The following is a 13,382-nucleotide window of genomic DNA, read 5'->3' on the forward strand; positions in this document are numbered from 1 at the left end:
ATTCACCCTCCTGTGAAATGTTAGCATTTGTGCCTGCCATCTGAATAATTAAATGTGTTTTTATCTCTATTACATACTGTTGGTGTTTTTAGGTTAATTTGTACATAGACATTTTTATTAGGATCTACATAACCATGTCTATTTTAGTGCTTCTTAACTATGCTTGATTGACTGTATAGTTTTTGTACTGTTTTTTTTTTTTTAGGTTGTCCAGGGACAACAGACGAAAAATAGCCTTCTGGCTAATACTGGTGCATTTGCAGAAATGCTAATTAATGTACACTGTCCCTGCCAAATAAACAAACAAACAAATAAATAAATAAATAAATAAATAAATGTATTGTTCTTCAAATATTCCCCAAATGATGTTGAACAGATTGAGGAAATGTTCACAGTATTTCCTCTTATATTTGTTCTTCTGGAGAAAGTCTTATTTGTTGTATTTTGGCTAGAATAAAAGCAGTTTTTATTGGTTTTAAAGTCATTTTAAGCTCAATATTATTAGCCCCTTTCAGCAATATTAGTGTTGGATTGTCTCCAGAACAAACCACTGTTATACAATGACTTGCCTAATTACCCTAGCTTTACCCTAAGTAACCTAGTTAAGCCTTTACATGTCACTTTAAGCTGTATAGAAGTGTCTTGAAGAATATCTAGTCTAATATTATTTACTGTCATCATGACAAAGAGAAAATAAATCAGTTATTAGAGATGAGTTATTAAAACTGTTATGATTAGAAAAGTTGCGGATCTGTTGAAATACTTGAACTCCTGCGACTAGACCGTATGTGACCAGCCGACCGGATGTGATGTATTTCAGTGTTGTCCAAGCAGGTCCGTGTGTGTGAGATGAGAAATAGGAGTTGGTTTTGTTATTTTTTAAATCACCCGGAGGAAACCCACGTCAACACGGGGAGAACATGCAAACTCCACACAGAAACCCCAACTGAACCAGCCGTAGCTCAAACCAGCGACCTTCTTGCTGTGAGGTGATTGTGCTACCCACTGCGCCACTGTGACACCCCAGAAAAAGTCTGCATTTAAAAAAAAAACATTTCTATTCATAAAGGAGTGATAAAAAATATAATTTTTATGTTGTCTCCACATTCCCTCCAATATTTTTTAGTTTCTAGTATTCATACGGAGAATAATGGCTCTAGCTTTTGCACTCCTTTATTTTGGACATTACGTGAATCAGCTTCTCTCCCATGGTGCACGACTAAACTGAAAATTCTGTGCCACTGCCACAAGGGGGCGTATTCCGACTGTCATGTGCAGTGGAAAGGCAGCTTTAGTCTCTTACATATCAGGGGTTGCCACAGTGGAATGAACTGCCAACTTATCCAACATGTATTTTACACAGCAGATGCCCTTCCAGCTGCAACCCAGTACAGGGAAACACCCATACACTCTCATTCACACACACTCCTACACTACAGCCAAAAATGTATTTAGACTGGATATACAAAATCAAACAGAAAAAAGCATTTCTATAATTATTATAATACACCATAAAATAATGCTGTGTCTTAACCCAACCCTTGGAAAAAACAACTGTTGGGTTAAAAAGTATAATTTCAATTTACTTGAAAAATGTATATCTGACCCAGTGTAACGTTTAAACAACCCATGAGTTGTAGAGTGTAGATTTGTTTTATTTATGTATTTTTAATTAGTATATATTTTGGGTGGCACAGTGGTTAGCACTATGGCCTCACAGCAAGAAGGTCACTGGTTTGAGTCTCGTTTGTTGGCGTGTCTTTGTGGAGTTTGTTCTGTCCGTGTTGGGGTGGGTTTTCTCCGGGTGCTCCAGTTTCCCCCAGTCCAAACACATGCGCTGTAGGTGTAGGGGAATTGATGAACTAAATTGGTCGTAGTGTATGAGTGTGTGTGTGTGTGAATGAGTGTATGGGTGTTTCCCAGTACTGTGTTGTGGCTGGAAGGGCATCTGTTGCGTCAAACTGGAATAGTGCTGGAAATGTGCTGCTCTACCGTTCCTAAGATATGAGTAAGATTTTTTATTTACATTTTTTTTGTTTTGTTTTATTAGCACAACAGTATCTCCAGCAGAAAAAATATCCAAAGATGCTGTTTTAAATTGTACAAAAATCAGTGTTTTTAAAACTAATGAAGACAGCAGAAGATTTATTTAGCCTGACAAGTTTACTGTTCCAAAATATTATAAATGTTTCCCAAGTTAAAATATTTTGTGTTCGAAAGGGAAAAAAGTTGTTGTTTTTTACAGAAACAGTAAGAAGAACATCTATTAGTGCAGTAATCACAATCCTGTTATACCATGATATTTATATCCAAGGTTCTCATACCGTCAGAATCTTATGCCGGCCCATGCCTAGCTGGAATAGTTGGTGGTTCATTTAGCGGTGACCCTGATGAATAATGGCCCGTTTCTACTGAGTGGTACGGTGCGGTTTGGTTTGGTACACTTTTAGGGTTGTTTCCACTGTCAAAAGGCGTACCGTTCCACTTTTTCGGCACCCTTTCGAAAGGGTACCAAACAATGCTATTGGTTTACAGAGATACACCCCTTGCTTGTGCAACAAGCCAGAATGAAAACAAAGGAACCGCCATGTTTGAAACACACAGCCGAGAGATTACAGCGGAATTATAAATACATATAATATCGAGCCATGGTCGACCTGGGCTCAAACAAACCTTGTCATCGTCTTGATGAACAGCCACAAAGCCAAGAAGAAGAGCAGATTTACCCTGTGCCCCGTAGTTTTTACGAGCCAGTCTGAAGCGCGAGCCGTTTTGCTATCTTGCTTGCGCTCGCCGTGCGTCTAACATTAAATCTGAAATAACACACTTCTTGAGCTGATGATAATAACCTGCGCTTGATTATTGACGTGCTTTTAAAACCCGATCCTGTCAGACACTGACAAACGCGAGAGTGAAGCGTGAAGAAACAAAGGAGAAGCCGGGAAAAAAGTGAACAAACTGCCGTGTTTAACTATTATCATCACCTTCTGGACTATTATGAACTGGGAATGATGGAATTACTGTCTAACAGAGGCTACATGTGCTGCTGAAGATTACAGACACAGATGAGAGGTTTACGCTGACTGTAGGCTATATTTTGTGTTGTTTTGAACCTAAATAAGGACTAAATGTCTGCTGTATGTAGTTCTTCTGTAGGTGGTAACATATTGGAGACTGTAAGGAGCTGTATGTGTTTATGTTCATTTATTTAGTTATTTAATATAATTACAGACGTTACAGTAGGCTATCTCACACTATTTATCATTGATCTGCAGTTATAATCAACTCATGTTCATTGAAAAGTTAGTAATAAACATTATACAGAAGTATTTATGTGTGTGAAGCGTCTGTTTTGTGAGAAGAGCTTCTCATATGATATGTGAATGACCCCTACAGCTTTACTGTAGACATTTCCTCAAGCGAGAATGACGTCGACTGAAACTCTGTCATACACCACGCCCACCAAAAGGGTACCCTTGATAGTGGAAACACAAGCCTGATAAAGGTGACCCGTACCAACCCGACCCATACCGTACTGTATCAGTCAGTGGAAACGAGCCATAAAGGGACTAAGCTGTCAAACTATTTAACATTTATATTGTACAGACAGCTCGACTGATATCCTTCACATTGCATTAATGCATCCGACACTAAGCAAAGCAACACACTGTATATTGCATTCAATGTACATTTTCGTCTTCTGAAGCTCTGCCTGGCAACCAAACCCATGACCTTGGTGTTGCTAGCGCCAGCTCTTTTCTTCAAGCCAGAGAAACCAAGGAGATCTAAGAAAGACTGAAAGAGCGTTTCTGATCCTGGAGAAAGCCTTAATCAGATGGAGGAGGTTGAAGGATTTCTCCATTCTTCTGCAGTCGATCACTGAAATGCCACCAAACGAGCTAAACCCACAATATGCTTAGCTTACTTAAGAAGTGCTGAAACAAGTCTTCTGCAGCTAATGCGGTGTGGAGGCTCCTCGGGGACCAGAAACTCGTTTTTTTTAGTTTTCAGCACTTCCCAGGAACAATTAAAGTCAACATGAATTTGCAGGCCGTTCTACTGCTGTAAAGTGAAACTGGATATTCAGTGAGGAGACTAAACTGGAGGAGTTGATTTAAGACATCCGGAAGGAGAACAAAAAACTGAGGTGATGCATTAAAGCAGTGCTGTGTTGTTAAATAAATGCATCAATTGTTGACTAGTTTTTTTTAGAAAGGTTTACGGTCTAAAATCAGGACTATATATATTTAAATCTGACCAGTATTTTATTTATTATAGCCTGGTGTGTTTTGCTTTTATAAATTTAAGGTTTTCAAAACGTTCAGAGAAAAAACCTGTGAAATAAAATCTAGTTTTGAGCTGAGAGAGTGTGTCTGAGCCTCGAACATTATCAGGAAGGCTATTCCAGAGTTTAGGAACCATACATGAGAAGGCTCGACCTCCTTTAGTGGGCTTTGCTATTCTGGGAACAACTAAAAGACCTTTGAAAGTTTTGAAATCATGGTAGAAACGCTTTGGTTAAAACCAGGAGGAGTTTTATTTGATCTTTAGAGAGAAGGATGAGAGGAGGAGCTTAAAAATAAAGCCCCGCCCCCTACTCAATATTCCATTTCAGCTGGAAATACAGTTGAATGTTTGTGTGAAATTAAGGGTTTTTCTCATCTGTATAATTATTCATTTATTTTCCTTCAGCTTAGTCCCTTATTTACTGTATCAGGGCTCACCACAGTGTAACGAACCGCCAACTCTTCCGGCATATGTTTTATGGAACAGATGCTCTTCCAGCTGCAACCCAGTACTGGGAAACATCTGTATATTGCGTATTTGATGTGTGTGGCAGATGCAGTGGTTCTAGCGCTGGGCAGTGTGCCATATGTGTGTGATGCCTCATTAGTGTGTAGGGTGAATGTCATCGGCAACACTGATCTGTGATCTGACCAACCCTCAGAAGCAGAGCAGTGATCACAGATGAGGAGCTGAACACATTCAGTTCAATTCTCCTTTATTTCTATAGCGCTTTTACAATGTAGATTGTGTCAAAGCAGCTTCGCATAGAGGATTATAGTGAATTTAAACAGTGTCAGTCCAGTTTTCAGTGTTGAAGTTCAGTTTAGTTCAGTTCAGTGTGGTTTAATATTCACTGCTGAGAGTCCAAATACCAAAGAGTAATCCATCGATGCGCAGCTCTACAAGTCCTGAACCAACTCATCCATAACACTCATTCCTTCTTAATTACACCCAAACAACCTAGACTTTCATCAAACACTATAAAGTAGAAAGCAACAGATTTTAAAATGTTCTCCCTGTGTTCGTGTGGGTTTTCTACAGGTGCTCCGGTTTCCCCCACAGTCCAAACACATGCGCTATAGGGGAATTGATTAACTAAATTGGCTGTAATATATGAGTGTGAATGCAAGTGTGTATGGGTGTTTGTCTGTAGTGCATGAGCGTGTGTGTGTGTGTGAATAAGAGTGTATAGGTGTTTCCCAGTACTGGGTTGCAGCTGGAAGGGCCTCCGCTGCGTAAAACATATGCTGGAATAGTTGGTGGTTCATTCCAATGTGGTGACCTCTGATAAATAAAGGGACTAAGCCAAAAATAAATTGAAGAAATAGTTTGGAAGTCAACTCTAGAATATTCTAGAAGAATTTAAGCATGAAAATGTGTCAAATATTTTAAGTTGAAATATTCACAGCTTAAATAAACAGCTATGTTCAATTTCAGGAGCTGAAAATACAAACCCTGGCAGTTCACATGATTAAAATGGAAGCACTTGACAATTCAATGCATTATTTTGTTATTAAAATACTTTTGTCATTGCTTTTGTTCCATAGCCCCGCCCCCTACTCAATATTCAGCTTCAGTTAAAGATGTCATCATACTGAAATACACCCCTGCAGCAGCTTCCTAATATCAACTAATCATCAACTAATATAGAATGATGAAACCACACATTAAAAAAAGCAAAGGAAAACACTACAGCGCATGATATGGGCTCTTTAAAACAAGGCATAATTAAAGATTTGAGTGCGCTGTCCCTTTAAGCAGATTTCTCTGATGAATGAGTCTACTTCTCTCTTCTGGAACACTCACTGAAGTAATTAACAGAGATTATCGTAAAGCGGCTTGATTCGGCTAACAAGCATGTGAAAATGACACTCTCAGACAAATGACTTTCTTCTCAGGCCGCTGGATTGATCAAAAAATAAAGTAAAATTGCATCAAAGCATCAGATCTCTCAAAGTGCGCCGCTCTTTAATGTGCTTTCTGTCCAGCTCTTCTTTAAAACCCAGCAAACTTCAGCTCCATCTCATTTCTTTCAGCCAGAGACGAGAGACGTGGAGTAAATGCTAACGCTGTTATACTGGACGGTGAATTCCCTGGACCGGTGAAGTCATGCATGATATCATATGTGGGCCTTCACTGTGGATTGATTTGGGAAAAACATTGGGTAATGTAAGTAGAGCCTGAGATCTCCGCTGGGAGTTTTAGATTGCCTTTATGGTAAAATAGAGACTCTCATTTATTCTGAGAAATATACAGCTCAGGTTACATGTTTTAAATATAGTTTTATGCAATTTTCCGCCCATTTAGATTACATGTATGACATACGAGTTTATAGTTGAAAACAATGTTGTCAAAATATAGATAAAATGGCCGTTTACCTATACATTTTGCTACCATTGTAATTTAAATAAATGAAATATATATTGTAAAACAATAAATATAATTAAATACACTCACCGGCCACTTTATTAGGTAAACTAGTACCAGGTTGGACCCATTTTTGCCATCAGAACTGCTTTAATCCTTCATGGCATAGATTCAACAAGGTACTGGAAATATTCCTCAGAGATTTTGCTCCATATTGAATTGAGCTCTGGTGACTGTGGAGGCCATTTGAGTACAGTGAGCTCATTGTCATGTTCAAGAAACCAGTCTGAGATGATTGGAGCTTTATCCTGCTGGAAGTAGTCATCAGAAGATGGAGACACTGTGGTCATAAAGGGATGGACATGGTCAGCAACAATACTCAGGTAGGCTGTGGCGTTGACACCATGCTCAATTGCTGACCATGTCCATCCCTTTATGACCACAGTGTCTCCATCTTCTGATGACTACTTCCAGCAGGATAAAGCGTGAATCATCTCAGACTGGTTTCTTGAACATGACAATGAGCTCACTGTACTCAAATGGCCTCCACAGTCACCAGAGGCAGGCAGGATGGATCCATGTTTTCATGTTGTTGAGGCCAAATTCTGACCGGACCATCCGAATGTGGCAGCAGAAATGGAGACTCATCAGACCAGGCAACGTTTCTCCAATCTTCTATTGTCCAGTTTGGTGAGCCTGTGTGAATTGTAGCCTCAGTTTCCTGTTCTTAGCTGACAGGAGCGGCACCCGGTGTGGTCTTCTACTGCTGTAGCCCATCCGCCTCAAGGTTGGACGTGTTGTGTGTTCAGAGATGCTCTTCTGCAGACCTCGGTTGTAACGAGTGCTTATTTGAGTTACTGTTGCCTTTCTATCAGCTGGAACCAGTCTGGCCATTCTCCTCTGACCTCTGGCATCAACAAGGCATTTGCGCCCACAGAACTGCCGCTCACTGGATATTTCTTCTTTGTCGGACCATTCTCTGTAAACCCTAGAGATGGTTGTGCGTGAAAATCCCAGTAGATCAGCAGTTTCTGAAATACTCAGAGCAGCCAGTCTGGCAGCAACAACCATGCCACGTTCAAAGTCACTTAAATCCCCTTTCTTCCCCATTCTGATGCTCGCTTTGAACTGCAGCAGATCGTCTTGACCATGTCTACACGACTAAACGCATTGTGTTGCTCATAGGTGGAGGGTGAACAAACTCCAGGGAAGCTAATATTTGCGCTGCCCTTTAATGCATTTAAAAAGATTTGCGACCGACCAAATAGAGGTTTTAACAAAAGCACCGCCAATCAACAAACGTCTATTATATTCAACACGCACATTAAATTATTTTATTAAACTCTCCCACTGATCTACACAGTTTGGCGTCAATTCATCTATTTTTTTATTATTGTTACTTTTAAAAATCGAATTAAAATTCTGTTCATCAAGACAGCATTTATTAAATATAAAAAATTGTTAAATACTTATTAATTAAATATTTAGTTATTTATTTATTTTATTATTTACTGTATGCAGTTTCAAAAGAAATTATTACTCCTTGTTGCTTTTATTACTATTAATAATAATAATAAATATTAGAGAGGACGCAACTCTCACTATTCTACCGCCCTAGGTCACCTCTGGATGCGCCGGCCCTGAGAATACGAAATCATTCTCTTTTTCACGAGGCCAGTTAAAAACCGAACTTGTAATTCAGCAATAAATATTTTACCTTTAAAATGTAAAACTCCAAACGATTGCCTAAACAAGATTACTCCACTATAGGCTAAACAAGATTACTACGCTATAGGCTAAACAAGATTACTCCACTATAGGCTAAACAAGATTACTACACTATAGGCTAAACAAGATTACTACACTATAGGCTAAACAAGATTACTACACTATAGGCTAAACAAGATTACTACGCTATAGGCTAAACAAGATTACTACGCTATAGGCTAAACAAGATTACTACACTATAGGCTAAACAAGATTACTACACTATAGGCTAAACAAGATTACTACGCTATAGGCTAAACAAGATTACTACACTATAGGCTAAACAAGATTACTACACTATAGGCTAGACAAGATTACTACACTATAGGCTAAACAAGATTACTACGCTATAGGCTAAACAAGATTACTACGCTATAGGCTAAACAAGATTACTCCGCTATAGGCTAAACAAGATTACTCCGCTATAGGCTAAACAAGATTACTACGCTATAGGCTAAACAAGATTACTACGCTATAGGCTAAACAAGATTACTACGCTATAGGCTAAACAAGATTACTACACTATAGGCTAAACAAGATTACTCCGCTATAGGCTAAACAAGATTACTACGCTATAGGCTAAACAAGATTACTCCACTATAGGCTAAACAAGATTACTACGCTATAGGCTAAACAAGATTACTACGCTATAGGCTAAACAAGATTACTGCACTATAGGCTAAACAAGATTACTGCACTATAGGCTAAACAAGATTACTACACTATAGGCTAAACAAGATTACTACACTATAGGCTAAACAAGATTACTACACTATAGGCTAGACAAGATTACTACACTATAGGCTAAACAAGATTACTACGCTATAGGCTAAACAAGATTACTACACTATAGGCTAAACAAGATTACTACACTATAGGCTAAACAAGATTACTACACTATAGCCTAAACAAGATTACTCCACTATAGGCTAAACAAGATTACTGCACTATAGGCTAAACAAGATTACTACACTATAGGCTAAACAAGATTACTACACTATAGGCTAAACAAGATTACTACACTATAGGCTAAACAAGATTACTACACTATAGGCTAAACAAGATTACTACACTATAGGCTAAACAAGATTACTACACTATAGGCTAAACAAGATTACTACACTATAGGCTAAACAAGATTACTACACTATAGCCTAAACAAGATTACTCCACTATAGGCTAAACAAGATTACTACACTATAGGCTAAACAAGATTACTACACTATAGGCTAAACAAGATTACTACACTATAGGCTAGACCACGTTACAATGAAACTACCAATTTCAGTTAATGCTGAAAACAAGTTAAACCAGTGTATATATTATTATAATATATTATATTATATTATTATTATAATACTCATTTGTCGGTTTATTACTTCTGTCCTTGACCAGCAAATCAGAATAGTCCGCTGGCCAGCACTTGGTTTGGCTTTCAGAGCATTTCACCTTTATTTGTATAGCGCTTATACAATGTAGATTGTGTCAAAGCAGCTTCACATAAAGCAGCTGCTAACTCTAGTAATAAACAGCACTCCTCAGTGCAACGTGGAGTTGGACAGTTCCATTTTTGTGAGGAGGGGGACTTGAAATTTCATTGACAATCTTACAATAGCTAAATTGTTGTGTTAATCATCCACATTAAATTACATTCATATTACGCCTTTCACTCGTTACATGTTTTCAATGCATTTTTTTTCTTTGCTGCTATCTCTGTGGTCTCTCCGTGGCCTTACACACGCTCCACCTATGGTGTTGCTGCCATGTGATTGGCTGATTAGAAATTTGTGTTAATGAGCTGTTGGACAGGTGAACCTATTAAAGTGGCCAGTGAGTGTATATGCTAATATATTTAAACATGTATATGTACATATTTGTAATTCCAATTGTAGAAACAAAATATAAAATAATAATAATTATATATATATATATATATATATATATATATATATATATATATATATATATATATATATATATATATATATATATATATATGTATATATATGTATGTATGTAAGCAGTCATTGAAAGTATTTCATTAATTTTATTGACATTTTTTTCCAAGTCCAAGGGATTTAACAGAGTATATTCCTGTTGTGTGTTTTCTTCTAGAGAATGTCTTGTTTCTATTAGTTTGATGGGAATAAATGTATTTTAAATAAAATATAATAATAAGGTAATCATTTTTCAATTGACTTCAGAACAAACCACTGTTGACAACATGTATAATTAACCTAATTAAGCTTTTAAATCATACTTTAAGCAAAATAAATTATTTATTATAACTATTATGTAAAAGAAATGGTTAAAACATCCTTTAATTTCACATGAGGGATAACAATGTTGGGGTGTCATGGTGGCACAGTGGGTAGCACGAGCGCCTCACAGCAAGAAGGTCGCTGGTTCGAGTCCCGGCTGGGTCAGTAGGCATTTCTGTGTGGAGTTTGCATGTTCTCCCTGTGTTGGTGTGGGTTGGTGCTCCGGTTTCCCCCACAGTCCAAACACATGCACTATAGGGGAATTGATCAACTAAACTGGCCGTAGTGTAGGAGTGTGTATGGGTGTTTCCCAGTGTTGGGTTGCAGCTAGAAGTGCATCCACTGTGTAAAACAAGCTGGAATAGTTGGCAGTTCATTCCGCTGTGGCGACTCCTGATCTGTGGCGACTCCTATCTGTCTGTCTGTCTGTCTGTCTGTCTGTCTGTGTCTGTCTGTAAAGAGCAAGCATTCATTATTTTCCTGAACTCAGAATGGAAACAGCAGAAGCATATTCTCCTCACAGCATCAGCAACTTTACACACACACACAGAGAGAGAGAGAGAGAGAGAGAGAGAGAGAGAGAGAGAGAGAGAGAGAGAGAGAGAGAGAGAGAGAGAGGAGGGGTGAGTGAAGCAGAAGACACACTGCGGAGTTCAGCAGAGGAGAGAGAGAAAGAGAGAGAGAGAGAGATGAAGAGAGCTGGAGACACAGATCTGTGATCAGGAGCTCATGCAGACACACAGCTCCAGCTCCTCTGCGCATCTCTCATTATTCTGGATCTGGATCTTATCATGCCGTCCATTCACACTGACGCTCTGCTGCTGGGCTTGATGCTCTGGATGGGGATCCTGTGGGGGCAAATCTCAACCCAAGGTAATCTTCATCAACGCACTCATTCGTTGAGATGCCCTTGCGTTTGCGTGCGCGGTCTCAAACTTTAACGCCGCACTTTTATTACAATTACGCACAGTCTTTGAGTTCGGCTGGCATATGCGGATCAGTTCAGATCGCGAGTGCATTGTTGTTTTAAGGCAAAAGTAATGGCAGAAATGATGCAGCATAATAAATACGCGTGCACAAAGAAAGCCACTGCGGGATTCCTGTATAAATCAGGCTTTAACTGAGATGAATGAAAGTGTGCACGCGTTGGCGTGAGAACGCGTTGGTTTTGTTGTTCGCTATTGTGTGCAATCGTGAGCTCTCCTCTCAGTGCTGTTATGATGAGTTCATGTGCGATGGAAATCAATGGTTGTGTTTAGTAAATCGTGTTCAGTTTGGTTTAGTAAGTGTCACCTCCCTGTCCAAAGCAGACGCGCTCGCCCTCCGTGACCTGCTGTAATAAATGCTATGCTGTTGCATTATTCATGCAGATGCGAGAACAAGTAGGCAGAAGACTGTTGGCTCGTCCACCCGTGTTTTGAGTGATTTCTTCGCCGAGCAGCTCTTTAATCACTTGCTGTGTAAATTTAGCTCAGTTGCACGCGCGTGGGCAACTCATCTTTAATCGGGACATGCATGCGCGTGCGTGTGGCTCCTCCTGGTTAAAATAATAGTGTTTATCCTCTAGTGTCGGTGATCTGCTGTAATGAGCAGGGGAAGACTCCTCTGCATGCGCGTCTGCTTGTTTTACTAGTACTGTGCATTCACATTCCAGCTCCTATTTGCGTCCATGTCAGAAAATACATGAACAATTAAAAAAAAAAAGCTGAATTAATATTGAATATATTGTGTGTAGTACAGGCTACTTGATATTGTATTGATGTTAAATGACAGTCAAGCTGTATTAACGCGAAATCTGCGTGTTTTAACGCTAAATTTTCACTTCTTCCACCACAACAGTACAAACATTTTTTTAATTAATTAACTATTTTCAGATTGCTGTAGTTTTAGGCGCAATTTGAGTAAATAATCGAGTTTGTCCTTGATTGAACTTGGTTGATATTTGCAGAGACGGAGGTGTTGGGGTTATTTTTATGAATTCATGCTAATTTTGGTCCAGATTTTACAATGTTGGTAATGTCTGAGTCTGTACTTTATTATTTATTCATCTATATTCGCCGTTTTCAAAAATTGCCCGTTATGATCGGAGTTTTTTCTGTTTACAGCGGGATCAGCCAATCACAGCAAGGCTGTGGCGCATGCGCACAAGAAATGTTTGCGTTGTACCATTTGCTTTTACAGAACAAACGCGAAACCTTGATTAGAAAACCAAACGAAGGATAAACAAGAAAACTGGTGTCCTCATAGTGCTAACAAAAGTATAACGGAGTGATTTAAGGTAGGCTAATCAGCTGAGATGACATTTAATTTGATTTTAAACCAAATATGGTGAGAAGAGAGTAGGCATGGGCCATCATAAGTTCCAGACAGTATGATAACCTTGAATAAAAATACCACAGTATCACGGTATTGTGATTACTGCTCTACAATATGATCTTTTTAAATGTCTGAGTAAAAAACTACTTTTTTTACACTCTTAAACACAATATATTTTATTTTAGGAAACATTTATAATATTTTGGAACCATAAACGTGTCAGGCTAAATAATTAAAATAACTCATTGACTTCTGCTCTCTTCATTCATTTAAAAACAAAATCTGAATTAATTTTGAACATTGTATGTAGTACAGGCTACTCAATATTGTATTGATGTTAAATGACAGTCAAGCTGTATTAATATGAAATCTGTGTGTATTAAC

At 38.5% G+C, this 13,382-nt stretch overlaps 1 protein-coding gene across 2 annotated transcripts in view; it reads left to right on the top strand.

Annotated features, from left to right (window-relative positions):
- Positions 1-11,389: 11,389 nt before the first annotated feature.
- The window catches only part of LOC130236574 (seizure 6-like protein), a 104,992-nt gene continuing 102,999 nt past the window's right edge, over positions 11,390-13,382 (top strand). For both annotated transcript variants that reach the window (XM_056467303.1, XM_056467304.1), the window contains exon 1: positions 11,390-11,555. In XM_056467303.1, coding sequence (XP_056323278.1) covers positions 11,474-11,555 — 82 coding nt within the window. In that variant the 5' untranslated portion in view covers positions 11,390-11,473. The remainder of the gene's footprint in view (positions 11,556-13,382) is intronic.

The sequence above is a fragment of the Danio aesculapii genome, chromosome 10 (genome assembly GCF_903798145.1).
Source record: "Danio aesculapii chromosome 10, fDanAes4.1, whole genome shotgun sequence".
Lineage (NCBI taxonomy): Eukaryota > Metazoa > Chordata > Actinopteri > Cypriniformes > Danionidae > Danio > Danio aesculapii.